This window comes from Hippocampus bargibanti, linkage group LG12 (genome assembly GCF_051943395.1).
Source record: "Hippocampus bargibanti isolate YZ-2025 linkage group LG12, ASM5194339v1, whole genome shotgun sequence".
In the NCBI taxonomy this organism is placed as follows: domain Eukaryota; kingdom Metazoa; phylum Chordata; class Actinopteri; order Syngnathiformes; family Syngnathidae; genus Hippocampus; species Hippocampus bargibanti.
In genome coordinates this window covers 5246959-5263544 of record NC_142745.1, presented here as the reverse complement: position 1 = coordinate 5263544, position 16586 = coordinate 5246959, and the positions used below count along the sequence as shown (strand labels likewise).

The window sequence follows — 16586 nt, the reverse complement described above, 5'->3', positions numbered from 1 at the left end:
TTTCAAATTGGTCCTCGCAGGGCCATAATGTTGAATGCGGAAGCATCATTGTGAAGCAAGGGTCTGGATCACTTTAAGCAAGCGCGTTGGGGACATAGAGAGATAGACAAAGAGAGGCAACTCTAGTTCCATGCCACCACCCTAAAACAGAACTGCTTCAGAATATTCTGAAGTGCTTCCGAGATTTGGACACAAACAGAGATATAAGTGAGTGAAGAGAAATAGGGGGAGACATAGACAGCCCGACATCGGTAGACTCCGTCAGGATCTGAGACAGGAAAAGAGTGAGTTGAAAACACACGGACAGTAAACTACATAAATAACGCAATGGTGAATCATTGTGTGTAGCAGACAATTGCGGTAACACGCATAACAAAAGTGTAAGTTTACACAAATTTCCAGCGGATAAATCAGCCCATTTCCAACGGAGCTTGTGCGCCATCTTGTGCATTTTGTGGGCGCTATATTGGAGTCCAGACGGCTCGAATTGATACGGAAGTACTTCTTTAATCGATCGCAAACATTTATGCTTTCCTCTTCAGAACTATTTGAATCATATTCATAACTTGAGTTACAAGAAAGCATCTTCTCCGAATGTGAACCCTCTAAAGCCATTGTTTTGATTCTGGAGCAAGGCAGTGTGTGACCAATAGTGATGTCACGAACAAGGGGGCGGGACTTTCTGAATCTGCCCACTTCCGAGCTCATTTTGTGGCAGTTTTGGGACACCAAGTCATTTTTATTGGTGTTTTGCATCTGACTAAAAATATCAGCCTGAGTGTTTTGGGTATTTTAGATGCTATAAAACGTTTTTCTGATCTCAGTTAGGAAACAAAAAAATGGTGTCGGTTGTCCTTTAAGGTGAGTGTGACTGACCACCAGCAGGGGGCACCACTTGATCCAGTAGCTTCATGCTGGTTCTTTTCCAGATTTTTTTGATGACAGCTCGAAGCTCCTCATTGGCCTGCTCGAGATTACCTGCAACCCAAATGATCACAGTTTACAATAAAATAGATTTCTTATTTATTAGGGCATTCGTCATTTCAGTATTGATTTTCACCTTCCGTTTTAATCTTGAGGGCTGTTCGCACCAGTGCAAAAAGAGTCGCATTAAACATCACTGTGCCATCACTGTTGAGAGGCATATTCATTGCCACCAGTCTCTGAAAGGGGAGGGAAGGCAAAAGACGACATTTTAAGGTGATATATTTCAAATTATAATCAAATGCTCACCACATTCGTGTGTATTCGAAGTGTAGCAGGAACATACAAAAATCTTGGATTTGCAAAGTCATAGCGGAGGAATGTTTCTGCATTTATAGTCGCTGTGCTTGCTTGTCTTTGTGTGATTATTTTTTTCTCCCCTTCCACATTGCACAAAAAAATTGATTTTTTTTTTAGTGGTGGTTATACAGTCATACCACTGCCACCAGTCCAAGGCATAATGCTGACCCAGAGTCACTCGTAACACTGATTAGCATATAAAATGGATTGCTGGATTTACATTAGGTGTAGCTATACTTAATGTTCTGGCCACTTTGAAGTGCAACAATAAAAAGAGAAGTAAAAAGAGACACCTTGCAAGCCACTCGATGAGGACACAGTTTACCAAAGCCCAATGGAGGCTGGATTCGTCGAAGAAGTGTTACCACATCCAGATGTTTAATTCGTCCTCTGGATGCACAGAAAATGCAAAATTAATCATGCAGGAAAAAAATTAATAGCTGCAAACAGAAATGGATGTCATATTACAGTAAAGTCTCGTTATATCGATATTCTCGGGAGTCGGAAAACATATCGATATAACCGGACTATCGATAGATCCGATCCTGCGGCATGTAAATTTTCTCCTTGCGTTCATAGAAGTAGTATCGTAATAAGCAGTACTATCGATATAACGAGACTTTACTGTATTAACCAAAATCATACTTGGCCTCCGGGTCATACTCCGACCAAATTCTTTTGAACTCATCCAAGTGGTGTGGACCAAGAATGGACCAATCCCGTGTTAAATAGTCAAAGTTGTCCATGATGACGGCCACAAACAAATTGATAATCTGTAGTATGAAAAAAAAATACAAATGGGCAACATAGAGTTCAGTCATTGAATGTAGAAATAGAATAAGTATTTTCATTCAAAATCAGAATTGACAAGTCTAGATGATGGCATCTAACAAAAACAAATAAAGAGGAAGTGCGAAAAAATTAAGTAGCCTGCTGGGAATTAAAAAAAAATCAAAAAAATTAAATAAGAATACAGGGGCCATACTGTAGGTCAGAAATGTGTACGGCAACCACTGGAAGTGCCTTGTTGTTATCATAAAAAGTTTCTCATATGTAATTCAACTGATGTCAGGTCTCTGTACCAAAAACGCGCAAAGCATGTAGAAGGTGATGAAGTAAACAATTGCGAATCCACTGCCACATGTCATCTCCTCCCCGGGGTTGTAGTCCGATTCGGCGTCGCACAACTTTCCCGGCATGCAGGCCAACATGATCTCTTGCCACGCCTCTCCAGTGGCACATCTGGGCAAATGAAACATCAATGACATTGCAATCAATATTTGAATTTTTTTAACTGTTTATTTTTGGTCATGTTGGTAACATTTTACATACCTGAAGAGGAGGAGCACAGCCTGAGGGAAGGTCTGGAAGTTATTGTTTCTGTTGATGTGCGTGCCATCCACCATTGCAATTTTCCCAAACACCTAATTCACATCATCCATGAGTGTGAGAAGGGAAAAAAATGGCTGTGGTATCATGTTTTGGTACCAACCTGCATTCCAATGACAGCATAGATGAAGAAAAGCATCGCTATTAGAAGAGCGACGTACGGCAGAGCCTAGAAGAAATAAAAAGAGAGTAAAAACATTAAAATAACACCAAAACAAAATCATATAATTATTATTTTTTTTACTTCAAGATGGCGCCGTGAGAGTGGCTGTCTTTACAGAAGCTCCTGTATTTTTTTCTACTTCTTACTTTCATAACTTTTCTGCTGTGAAATGTAAATTTCTGAACCGCGAGACTAATAAAGGCTAATCCAATCCAATCATTTTTTTTTTCCACTTTAGTTGTTGCTTATCCAAAACCTCACCTGGAAGGATTTGATGAAGGTCCAAAGAAGAGTGCGGATGCCCTCCCCTCTGCTGAGCAGCTTCACGAGCCTCATGACTCGAAAGAGACGGAAGAAGGTGATGGAGATGCGAGCGCTGTCCTCCGTGTTCTGGGGGCGGGAAAAAAAAAGTGTTCCAAAAGTCAGAGTCTGACGTGGCCGTGGCACAGGAGGCAGGAAACCTGGGCGGGATGAGAAGTTGTGAACTCCAGTCCAGAAACATCTGGGCTGGGAGAGTAGCAGTGTATGTCGAAATGGCAATTTGAAAGATTTCTTGATATGGCCACATTTCTATGAAACGATACGGCTCTGTTAAACATTATTTCTTCATTTGCTTTGGGTGGAGGTGTCATTGTTAAAAGTACCAAAGTAATGAATGGGTAGCCGGGTGGCTATGATATTGCAGTTGTACGGAGGAGCTATAATCTCAACTGACTCTTGATCATGACAAGCTGTCATTTGCAGACAGTGGAATTCTACTGTCACGGTATCGTTACCTAATGGTAACGTAGTTATAAAATCCTAATTCTGTTCAATATTTGCACAAAAAACACTTTCAGGCCACAAATACAATAATATCAAATGAATATGATTAGTACGCATTTGTAAATTCAAATTGTGGTTCATAAATCAATCAATAAATATTATTCTATTAAAAATCAACGTTTTTTACACATTACACACACAAAGATTAACTCATTCACTGCCAGACGATGTGCAAAAATGTGTCCACTCCAGTGCCAGGGTTTTTGTCATTTTAACTCAAATTGCAGGACCCACAGAATATTGAGTTTTAGGACTACATAAACATTCAACGCAGCTTAAGAAACCTTAGACTCCCTTCTTGCATCAGAAAAATAGAGTTAATTCCTAAATCATATGGGGTTGGGGTTATATGAGCTTGAAATGAGGGCAACTGTAAAAAAGGCAAATGCTGCCCCCTAGTGAGGGGGAAAAATATTGCCGGAAGTCTGACCAGCGCTTTATCATCACCCCCGAGGAAAAAAAAAGCCGAAGAAATTCGCAAATGCTGCTACACGCCATGCATTTCAATTCCCGAATAAATTCGGGAATGGCAGTGAATGAGTTAAATGCATTTGTGCTCCTTTTTTAGAAAACGATTGATTTTTTCTTGTTTGTTGAATTGGTTGCAATGCTTAGCTAACATGTCAGTGTATTACAACATTTATGAAAGCCAAGGCACATATTTTATATTGGAAAATCTGATCGCACAAAAGGCTGCAAAAAAATCCACAAAAAGTATTTACTTTATTATGACTTAATTCTTATTTATTGTCAATTGATTCACATGCTTCCTTAAACGGCATGTAATCGAGGCTTGTTAAGTTGAAAGCAACCTTCAGCTATGGTATGATTGGTAGTCAGTCACTATACAGCTGATGTAGTGACATACAAACGCAAGACTGATCAGAAACTGAACTGCACCGATTCATGAAAATGTGGCAACATTTCAAATCTGGTGAAAAACCATAGAGCTGCCCCTCATATGTTTCTGTTGACCCGGGTTCAAAGCACTGTCAGCAGTGGTGTCACTGCAGTGACCTACAAGGAGAAGAAGCGAAGAGGCAGGCATGCTGGAGAAAACCTTGCCATACTTGACAGGACAATTCTGCGCAAGCATGGCACCCTCACTCCAGAGTCACTGCATGCAGAGTCACAGTGGGACCAACCCGAAAACGGGTCAGCCAGGAGGTTGCTTAGGTCAGGACTGGGTGACCTTATCTAAGGAATGGGGTTAAGGGGGAGGGGCCATCCATGAGTAACTACCCCACATCGGCGCGGGGCAGAAACCATGTAAGAAGTGTCAACACTACAAACGTGAGAACGAGATCATAATTAAAAAAAAAAAAAAAAAGGGGGGGGGGGGGAAGCGCACGCGGCGCCACGTTTGAGTGACACACGTTCCTTGTAGAAACACTTATAAGAATAAATGAGAAAAAAAAACGATGAGAGGAAATCAAAACACAGGAAAGGAAAACGTTTTTATGAAAAGAGAAAACAGAATTCAGATAAGAACTGAAGCCTAAGAAACAAAAGTATGCAAAGTTCTTAAGGAGGGGGGCGGGGGGGTTGCTGGAGATGTCACATCTTACCCCCAGTTCATCCACCTGAGGAGTCTCTGTTGGCTTTAAAATCAAAGACCTGTATTAATGACTTCATCAAAACCTTCAGTTCCCTTACACATTGTCCGAGTAAACACTAAGCACATGTGCGCAACGATTGAATACTTTGATGTTTTACATGACGGAGACAAAACAGAGTCACCACTGGCCCTCGCACAAGGTGTGTCAACTAACAGCACTAAGAGGACAGGGGCGGACAACATTTTCAATGGATTATGGAAAACTGGCACACCGACAGGTTTATATTCTATGGGGGCAGCGTCTGAGTCGGCGGACCAGGTCACAAAAGACACACAACATGGCAACCACTGAAAACTCTGAGTCTGGCATACAACTTTATCACCCCGCTGGAATGACTTTGGACTACGGTGAAGTGAGCTGAGTAGCTTCCTTTAGAAAAATGTATCTTATGGCATCCTGATACCTAGGAACTCTAAGTGAGTTGAGCCACTTCATTCTGACAAAGGAAGTGATTAGGGATCACCTTGTTTCATCCCAATGCCAAAAGGACTGTCAAACTGTCAGACTGTTTTGTGGGGCGGGTGATAGCCAAAATATTTGTGGCTATATTTCACAAATTCATTTTTGTTTTTCGTGACTACAAAACACATTTGAAGAAATTGTGTCAAGGCGTTGTATATGAACAGTGGCGCACCAAATGGAGTTAATTCCAACTTAAGTATAACTTTTGATAATTGATACTAGTGTAATATCTTCAATTTTTCACCAAGATGACAATATATTTTTTATAAAAAGCAAATATGCGCCCTTATTATTATTATTTTAAAGGTGTATTTTATAACCTCTGCATATGAATTCAATTGAAGTTGCTGATGTTGTGAAAACAATATTTTTCTAAGATGAAGAAAATCTCACTGTAATTACAAAATTCGTAGAAAATTATTACATACTAGTGCAGCGTGTTCTACCGGAAACAAATTCCTTGTGTGTCCTACATACTTGGCAATAAAGATGATTCTGATTCTGATTACATAAAGGAAAACTCCCGCAGGACCCGCACTCATACACAATCAGTCTATCCAATTTGCAGTTCATGCCATCAAAAAACAGGTTCACACAGTCCGGGTGCAAAATCAAAACATCAACAACAGAGATGAGGTTGAACCTGACGTAAACCTCAGATCAAATAAGGAAAAGAAATCAATAACCGAACAGCAAAAAAAAGAACTCCAGACAGACATGGCTTCATTCAAATTCTTTAGCTCCCTGACTTAAATCTGTCTGTGAGGGGAGCAGACCATCTGAGGAGTTTAGCTTGAGGAGGTTCTTTAGATAACCCTGGCGCATGAAACATGCATTTAACATTGCCGCTTTGCTGGGATGAAGCACTGCACGCAAACAAGGGCTGAACAATTCAGAAAAAAATCAATTTGCAACCCTACCCCACCATTAACTGCAATTTGTTTTCATTTTTCCTTGTATTTTTTAAACAACGGAATCAATAAATCCTTATTCAAACTACACTACATTAGGCACACCTGCACACTCTAGAGATCCAATACTGGGTCAAAAATCAGACTTTCAACCAAAAAAAATCAAAATATTTTTATGGTGTGTTTGTGTTGGATCCCATTACCGAGAACAGTTGCATATAAGATTATGTGCAACTGTCCAATTGGATAAAATTCATGATTCAAACAGACTGGAGCGTCACAGATCTTTCTGTAGGATAAACATTGTATTCGCAGCTTTTGAGCTCAGGGCCATTCTGTCTGGAGGTCATATTTGAAGGATGTGGCGAGGAGAGGGAAGGACATGAAGGGACAAACAGCACCAAAAACTGACCGGAGGGGAATGGAGCGGGTGGCCAAGGGCCATCTGGGAGAGGCGGGAACATGGAAAGGATGTCAGATAATGATGTTAGCTAACACTTCCCAGCATGCGTTTGGAGAGGTCACATACATCAAGTCATGACGAGAATGCATTGCGACAAGCAACTTATATAAATACAGTGGGCATAGGAAATACATCCGAATACATGTATTTATTTTAAATAACCGAAACTAAAGATGAAAACAAGAAAGCACTGCTCATCACAAGTGAAGTACTGGTGATCGCTTTCAAACTGATGGTTCACTGTATACATTTCGAAACCTCTTTTCCATTGAAATCAATCACACAAAAAACAATAACCGCAATAACCATGACAAAAGCCTTTGCGAAATTAACATGCATGTTCAAACACTCTGGAAACACGACACACTCATCAAACTGACACATCAACGGCACACATTGGACTCACATCTTATCCATGCATAACAGTAAGTCGCTAATCTTTTGTACACTCGTGCAGACACACAACATAGCACGAAACATGTCTAAAAAAAACAGCACTGCAGCTCAGAAAACCGCACTCGGATAGGGGAAGGGGAAGTGGGGTGAACTTTCCACACCTAAATTGACTATTGGTACCTATACATGTATAACATTACAAAGAGTCTTCCTGAGGAAGATTTATTCAAGCAAAGATTTACAGATATCTGAATGGATATCTGTACTGTATATTATGTCATGAATAATTTTCATTTTCTCGCTGATATTAACTCAGTACAAATTCCTTCTATTCATGACGGACGTTTTTTTTTTGAGGGTTGCAGGTATGAGTTTAAACCACATTTCTTTGGGCAGTAAGGTCATCCTATCAAAGTAATTTTTTTGACCCTTATATTATCACTTAAAGATCATATTTTTCTGACTTTCCCTTTTAAGAGTGACCTTTAGGCTGACTTTTTCCCCAGGTGATTCTCTACAAAGCAAATACTGTATGTAAATGAGCTCAGAAATATCTATAAGATTTTTTTAAATAACTGACTGACTTTTGGCAATTCGAACTAATCAATGGCTGATTTAAAACCGGGCTTTTGAATATATTCGCCCTACGATGGGGTTCCCGTCGATAAAGTTGTCCTGGACAAAAGGGTACACACAAACAATTAACGTCTTTCATTGTCATACTTGCCTCTACAAGTTTCTATGGAAACAAAATGAAGAAGAGTAAGAATTAGAAAAATGTGAAGGAAAAAAAAACAGGCCTCAATTAAAAAAAAACAAAAGTCATCATCACATCATTTAAGACAAAACGTTTGGAGAGTCAGCAATCAAAAAGCAAAATAGAGTAACTTCTGAAAAAGAAAAAAAGTCAAACTGAAGCTTTACAAAAAAACGCCTGTTTGAAATTAGTTTAAACCCTAAATTCGAGGGCTTTGCATGCTGGTACGTCAAAGCGAAAAGATTATGGAGTTGGATGTTTTTGATTCAATGTCATGACTGAGGTTTTGCTTGAGTGTATAAAACCACTCAAATGGCTCAAAAAATCAATGGGCCTAAAAAGTAGGAAATCCTCCCTTTAAAGGACAACCAACGTCACTTTTTTGTTTTTTAACTGACACCAGAAAAACATTTTATAGTATCTAAAATACCCGAAACACGCAGTATGATATTTTTAGTCAAATGCAAAACACCAATAAAAATGACTTAAAGTGTCCAAAATTTGCAAAAAATTGAGCTGCGCATTGGGCATTTTCAGAAAGTCCCGCCCCCAGTTCGTGACGTCACGCCAAGACGTCTTGCATTGCTGGAGAATAAAAACAATGGCTTCAGATTCGGTGAATATGCTTTCTTGTTACACATCCAGTTATGAATATGATTCAAATTGTTCTGAAGAGGAAAGCATACATGTTTGCAATCGATTAAGGAATTTATTTGTGCCATTTTGAGGCAACATTGGGGGGAAATCTCTCACCCAAAAAAAGAGGCACAAAATGGCGACCTCCTGTGGCCACCTCCGATTCCACAGGCTGATAAATTCCTTATATGGAGCTTGGACGCCCTCTTCTGGCCTTCTGGCGGCTTTTGGATGCAACACGAGGTCCCCAGACCAAACAAGTACAGCAAAATACATTGACGTGAAGGAAGAACCGCGAGAATGCGTCTTTTTTACGGTCAGGGGCGATCCTTTAGTGACGTCACGTACGGACTCGTCACCAACTCAAAAACAAGACTTCCTGACAATTCAGCGCGAGTCTTAAAATGTAAAATATAGCTATATGCGGTGGAATCTTTGTAAAATACGCTCAGTAGAAGTCATTTGAAGACATTTTACAAATTATGGACACAACTTGTCCGGAGACGTCGGTTGTCCTTTAAAGCGCAATCTATAAAGTTGTAAAGCTTCATTTCAACATGAGAGCGAGGGATGAAGTTGTACTTACGTTAACTTCCGTGATAGCAATATCAACGACGCTACCGACGACAATTAAGGCATCGAATGTGTTCCAAGCATCGGCGAAATAGTGCTGCGATCAATGCGCGAAGATCAAGATGGCAGGGAGGGAGAAATTAATGGTGGCGGGGAACAGGTGAAATGATTGGAGGGTGCGAGAGGGATGAGTTGAAGAGAGAAAAAGGAGAAGTGTTAGACAGAATCCAAAACAAGTCAAAGGCGGTAATTCCTAATGGAGATTGCCGTAGTGGCGGAAAACAAGAAGACATCAGAGGATTCCAAAGAATGATGGGAGTCAGAGCAAATCTTGGACTTTACTTACGTCGATCTCACTGAGAACAATGTCTACTATGCTGCCAATCACAACCAGGGCGTCAAACACATTCCAGGGATCTCCAAAATAGCCCTGAATGAGGTTGAGTGAGTATTCGGCGCGTTTGGTATCACAGCAAAAAAAATCAAAATAGGGATTCCTTCCCTCTCACAGTCATACAATATGTATATTGGCTCTCAATATACTTGTAATGGAATGTTCACAGGCTGTAAAAGTTTTTCGCACCCATCATGATAGTAGCATGTGTATACAGTAGAGGTTGAACTGACTATTGTTGACTCGTCGACTTTGCTACCTCGTATTCAAATTCAACGTAACAGTTTATCGCATGTTTAGCATCTCATCCTCCAGTTGGTTAATTTTTAGGACACTTTCCACTTGCCCATGGTTGGACTGAAATTCTCTGCTGCAGCGAAATGTCCAGCCAATAAGATGATACCGTCAAAAGAATGCAAAATATAATAATAAAATAATATGGCTGTGGATGTGAATTACAGCTAAGTATCCATTTATGTGAAAACAGTGTGTGGTATTGTGCTTAAAAAATATCGGTGGTGTCATCAATGAATTCATTTTGACTCAACTTTCAATACTTTACAATGTAGTTGACTCCTCCGAAAAAAATCTGTAGTCATTCAACTCCTAGTAAACTAGTAATTACGATTGCATGCATGCAAACACTGCACCTCACACACTCTCTTACTAGCATCCTGTCCTTCTTGGGAACAAAGATCTGATGACCAGGTAGTCAAAGGCAATGTAAAACAAATATGTACACTCATTATGAGGGGAACAAAACAATGTAAATGATTAAATATAGATTTTTTTTGTCCTTTTATTGTTTTATGTGACTAAGAAAGAATGGTGTTGAGTAAACACATTTATGGGTTGACTCACCCTGGGTTTAAAAGCAATAAGCTTGAGAACCATTTCCACAGTGAAAACAGCAGTGAAGACCATGTTGAGGATGTCCATGACATAGTTAAACAGCGCCGACTGGCCGTAGTGCTGCAGGGGGGGGGGGGGGGGGGGGGGGGGGGGGGGGGGGGCATAGGGAAGACATTTTAGCGGAAGGCCTGAAAATTTTGATTCAGTGCACAAGCTGTTCAATATGTACATTTTGTGTTAAGCAATTGTGAGCAGCAATGTCAGTAAAGGCTTTCTAAACAAATAAACAAATAGCTCACTCTTCAGTTGACCATTATTCTGATAATTACCGGTTGTTGAATGAAAACTTTTTTAAAACATTTGTATATGACATAAAATAAATCATCGGTCTTGTGTTTTCCTCATTCGGAGAAGCTGAGGCTCATCCCACTTGACGTAGAGGCAGTGAACCGTGGTTCCGATAGCTGAAGTCAAGTTAAAGACGATTGAAGACTTTTTCATGACACATGAAATGACATTTAAGACTAACTTCCCAATGTTCAATGTTGCCCAAAGTTCTTACACTCGTGATTGCTACCTTTAGAGAAATTCAATAAATGACAAGTACTATTCATGTACGGTGTAATATTTTCACTTGCTTACCTGTACAGCCAAGCAGAGTGTGTTGAGCATGATGAGCACAAACATGATGTACTCAAAACCCGTAGAATTGACCACATACCAGAATTTGTACTGGTACGGGTTCTTGGGGATGTACCTCCTCAGAGGACGGGCCTTCAGGGCGTATTCCACACATTGACGCTGCGCAGAAAGAAACGCAACACATACAACTTCAGTTTTGTTCATTCCTTCTCAAAACTTCACAAAAACGACGGCTGTCACTGACCTGGTTCTTGTCGAGTTCACAGTTTTTATATTCCTTCTCTCCTTGCTCTTGAAACGTGACGATCACAAAACCCACAAAGATGTTCATCATGAAGAAGGCGATGATGATGATGTAGATGATGAAGAAGATGGAAATCTCCACACGGTAGTTGTAAATGGGCCCGAGGTTCTCCCTGTTGGAGTCGATTGCCTTGTATAGTAACCTGAGAGCAGAAAGACAGGAAAAGTTTCCGTCTCTACTTGTGTTATCGTAATCATCAAAAATATTGCCAGTTAACAGTTGCATTTATCGTAGAATTCATTAGTTAGAGATATGGAAGTTCACCATATTTTTTTGAACCCGTCCTTATTTATTTTTCGTTTTTTCAGAGACGCTCTATTTGTTTGTAGTCAGTCGATATCCCTGTCTCATCTAAAATTACCGCTTTGGTGCCATGTTCCTCCAAAGCAACTATGATGACATCACTGGAAGTGCTTCATTCACAAAGAACATTGTCCTAAATAATAGAAAATCAGCATATTGTGGCCTCGATAGGGAGTTAGAAATATTGTAAGTGGTCATTGCAGCGGGTCTACGTGTCAATCGGTATCCACTACAAGACAGATTGATCGTGATGTCCTGTCACTCAGTGTGTTTACATGTCACTCATGATGTAAGGTGGTCGTAGAATCGGTTGGAGTCTTACGCTGGCCAGCCTTCAAAGGTAGACACTGTGAAAAGAGCCATCATGGCCATCAGCACGTTGTCAAAGTTGAAGTCGCTGTTATGCCACACTCGTTTGTGGATGGTGGGCTGATTCACATCGCCGTCCTTGTACAGGATGTACGTGCCTCTGAAAATGCAAAGAAGTCATTGGGCTGAAGTTGTGAATTAGAATGGTGGCATAATGATAAAAACCAACTTGCACTCCTCCGGGCTGGACTTGGCTTCATCTGTGCAGCGATAGAACTTTCCCTATCGTTAAAAATAACATATTTGCACCGTTAAAAACCTGCCAGTTGCTCCAATTGCATTTTGCAATCCCTATTCTGACCTTAAAGAGCTGCACCCCGATGCAGGCGAACATGAACTGGAGAAGAGTGGTGACAATCATGATGTTGCCGATGGTTCTGATGGCCACGAACACACACTGCACCACGTGCTGTCGCAAAAAAAAGAGATCCAGATATTTTGACACATGACTGCATCCGGAGTGATGGATGATATGAGAGACTGGCACTCGTATCCATTCCGTACTTTCAGGCCTTTGGCTCGATTGATGGCTCTCAAGGGTCTCAGGACACGAAGGACCCTGAGAATCTTCACCACTGATATGGCAGATGACCTGTATGATGAAAACACATGTTGTGGATTGTGAGGGATTTATTGAGGGAGGTCTTTGTTTGCAGATGTATTCATCTTCAAAATCACATTTTAACACATATAAATGTACTAAAGAAAAGTATTAGATTGACAAAAATACTCGTACTCACTGTATGCCAAAGGAGACTAAAGATACTCCCACAACTAACAAGTCGAGAAGATTGAAGTAGTTCCTACAGAAAGCTCCTTTATGGAGAAAAGCTCCATATGTTGTCATCTGAGGAGAAAGCACAGGATATCAGTGGAGCAAGGGATATGAAATGAAACAACACAAACACAATCAGAATTCAACATTCACACATTTATAAACACATTCTCCCTTTCTTTCAGACACTTTCACACAAATTGTCTCTCATCTCACCCAGACATATAATACAGTAATCCCTCGTGATACCACAGTTCAGCTTTATCGGCTTTGCCGTGTCACATACTGTATTTTCTGGTGTATAAGGCGCACCCAAACGGCTTGATTTTCTTCAAAAGATGACCCTGCGCATATACGCAGGTGCACTTTATGTGAAGTAATATTGAACCACAACAGGTCTCACAGCAACTTTTAGCAACCACCAACTCCATTTCCCCCTGTAGAAGAAGTCTATACCATATATGGAAAAGGTTTGAAAATACACCATTCATTGCTGTTGCGCCTTATACTCCGGTGCGCCTTACACACCAGAAAATATGTTTTTTTTGTTTGTTTTTACAGATCATTGTGTTCTGCATCCTGATACGTACATAATGTATTTTGAAGTGTGTGGGACAAAATAAAGTTTCAATCTTAGATTTCATACAATAGAGTATTGTGCTGTATACATAATGACTGTAAAAAATAATGACGACGACTCCACACGTTTCCCTTATAACAGATTCTTTTTGGAACGTAACAACTACGATAAACGAGAGGATTACTGTACACATAATGCAAAATGTGACAAAAGATGACAAGATTTGTAACAAGATACAAATGTACGGTCTATTAAGCCCATTCATATTACCATTATCATCATGTTATACTTTGTAGTATTAATTTGCACACACACACATACGCACACACTTTTCCACACTCTTGTAGTTCACGCTGATTGAGGGTGGCGAGCTAAGAGCAATGAAAAAAAGGGGGCTAAAATCTACCGTCGCCACCCCCACGGCCCTTGATGACATGAATGTAGTAGTAAGTCGTCCATTTCTCAATCTACAATGGCAAGAAAACATGCATTTTGTTGCCATGGCGTCACTCATATAGTTACTCCCTGCAAGAGCTCCAGTCGTAGAGATTGGAAAGTGAACATGAACTTACTGTCACATTCATGCGGACCGTCCTCTTAAAGCCCATTCGATCATGTTCTTTAATCGCGCCTCAATGCAAGGAAGGCGGCCCCCAATTAGAAAACAGGCAGAGAGGAAAAACCAGCCAAAAATGACTCGATCTTCAAATCATAAAAGTGAAGGATTAATTTTCAGAGTGCATGTAAACAGTGGAGTCCAAACGCAGCGATACAGCAAGCGCTAACGGTGAGCATTGGGGAATTTGAGGGTCAAATCTCAGTGGCCTGGTTTGTGTCCAAAGCACTGCAATGACGAGTCCACTTTTCAATGCGCTCATTCTGTAAGCGGACTGAACCATGCTGCTACATGGCTGATTTTGCCCCCTCTTTTATGCATCTGAAAAGCAATCTACGGTATACTAGGGGTTGAACAACTTCCAGATTTCTCCCGGTCGACCCTCAAGTGATCGTGGTCACATTTTTCAGTTAAGCCGCTGCTTTCTCCTTCCTCACCATCCTCAGTTGCTCTGGCCCCGCCCCTGATTTATTTTCATCACATCACATTTTGACAGCTGCTCATTGAATTGCGTTCAGATGCCTTTATAGCTAGCCTCGTAGAGCATCGATAGCTAACTAAACCATTGGTTCTTACCCTTGTTAGAGGTACCGAACCCAACCAGTTCATAAACATATTCAACGAACCCATCATTACTAATAACTAACTAAATATCTATCTATGTCTATATATATATATATATATATATATATATATATATATATATATATATATATATATATATATATATACACAGTGAGACCTCAACTTACAAACACCTCAACTTACAAACTTTTTGTCTTACAAACGTCAAATTTCTGAAAATTAAACCTTATAATAAGCACTATTTTCATAATACACACCCACCACGGCTGGCGGAGTGATCTTCGGCGGAAGCACACGACCGAACAGCACCAGAGGTTAAGTTACCAACAGTCCTTATGGAAGGTGACTCTCCTTCCATAAACCATCAACGACCATCAAAAAGGTAAATAAAACTTTATTTTACAGCACAGTTTATTTCTTCAATTACATTCGTCATGTAATGCGCCTCTCTTTCCAAAAAGCAATTCCCTTTGACCTTCGACCTCCAACGCCATTCCATCAAGCCATAAATCACAAATGTAAATAAAGTGACTTTATGATACAATGCAGTGTATTTCTTTCATTACAATACAATAGCACATTTATTATACATAGAATAAGCTATGTTGTGTGTAGTTTTAAGGCTTATTTAGTTGAAAAGTATATTTTATGGAAACCCGGGAACGGATTATTCTCATTTTAATGGTTTCCTATGGGAATTTTTTTTTTGAGACACACACTTTTCGCCTTACACACACACAATTAAGTTCGGAAGTTGAGGTCTCACTGTATATATATATATATATATATATTTTTTACTAATGCAAAACATGAGATTGCCAATGAAACGACTTCAAGTTACAATTGTGCAGCGGTTCAACCCCTAGTCAGGTGGCATGGAGTTAGTTAGCTTTGACTGGAGTTGACTTAATCCCCCCCCCAAAAAAAAAACACCCTTAACCTCAACTTCAGCCAATGCTTCAAAAATGTCAGAGCGGCCTTTTAAGATTAGTTGCATTTCACACAAAAAAAAATTGACATTATCAACATCCTTTTTACCCCTCATCTTTTCCCAGCCATGATGTGACTCCCATGATACTAGAATGTAATGTTTAATGTTATGTTTCCTTCCCCCCCAAGTTCTCTCTTGCATTTGTGTTCCTGATGTGACAGTAAACAGTCCAATAAAGATCTCTGCAATGTCTTTCTATCTTGAAAAGAGGTGCCTTGAAGCAAAAACTTAAATAAGAGAAAGGAAACAAACAAGCCAGGTTGTACTGAGTGGCGGGTGACACACAAGGAGAGAATGCAGCAAGGCTCTCGTTGTCACTTTAAAGGGTTACCTTCAATATGATCTCAAATGTAAACATACTAGTGAAGACATAATCTGCATAGCCTAGGACCTGGAAGGCAACCACATGTGTGCAGGGTTATTGGGTGGGTGGTTAGTACATCACGGACAGGGGACACAAGACATTTACCTTCAAAACGATCTCAACAGTAAAGATAGCCGTGAAAGCATAGTCAAAGTAACCAAGTATCTGCAAAAAGCAACGTAGATGTTTAACAGAGACAGTTCATTGTGCAGCTTTATACAGCATTAGAAAACGAGATCCGTTATTTTAGTTTTGTTGTTTTTTTAGCCTGGAAATTTGGAAGAATATATATACTGTGTATATATATATATATATTTTTTTTGTTAAAGGCCT

At 40.0% G+C, this 16586-nt stretch overlaps 1 protein-coding gene across 1 annotated transcript in view; it reads right to left on the bottom strand.

Annotated features, from left to right (window-relative positions):
* cacna1da (calcium voltage-gated channel subunit alpha1 Da) overlaps positions 1–16586 on the bottom strand; it is a 55683-nt gene that overhangs the window by 11624 nt on the left and 27473 nt on the right. Inside the window, 20 exon segments of the mRNA XM_089011014.1 lie at positions 877–986; positions 988–1163; positions 1578–1674; positions 1930–2057; positions 2367–2526; positions 2617–2708; positions 2777–2842; positions 3098–3226; positions 5230–5262; positions 9492–9575; positions 10734–10844; positions 11367–11525; positions 11611–11812; positions 12296–12442; positions 12512–12564; positions 12644–12751; positions 12847–12934; positions 13083–13189; positions 16221–16280; positions 16359–16418. Of these exon segments, the coding sequence (XP_088867140.1) occupies positions 877–986; positions 988–1163; positions 1578–1674; positions 1930–2057; positions 2367–2526; positions 2617–2708; positions 2777–2842; positions 3098–3226; positions 5230–5262; positions 9492–9575; positions 10734–10844; positions 11367–11525; positions 11611–11812; positions 12296–12442; positions 12512–12564; positions 12644–12751; positions 12847–12934; positions 13083–13189; positions 16221–16280; positions 16359–16418 (2170 nt within the window).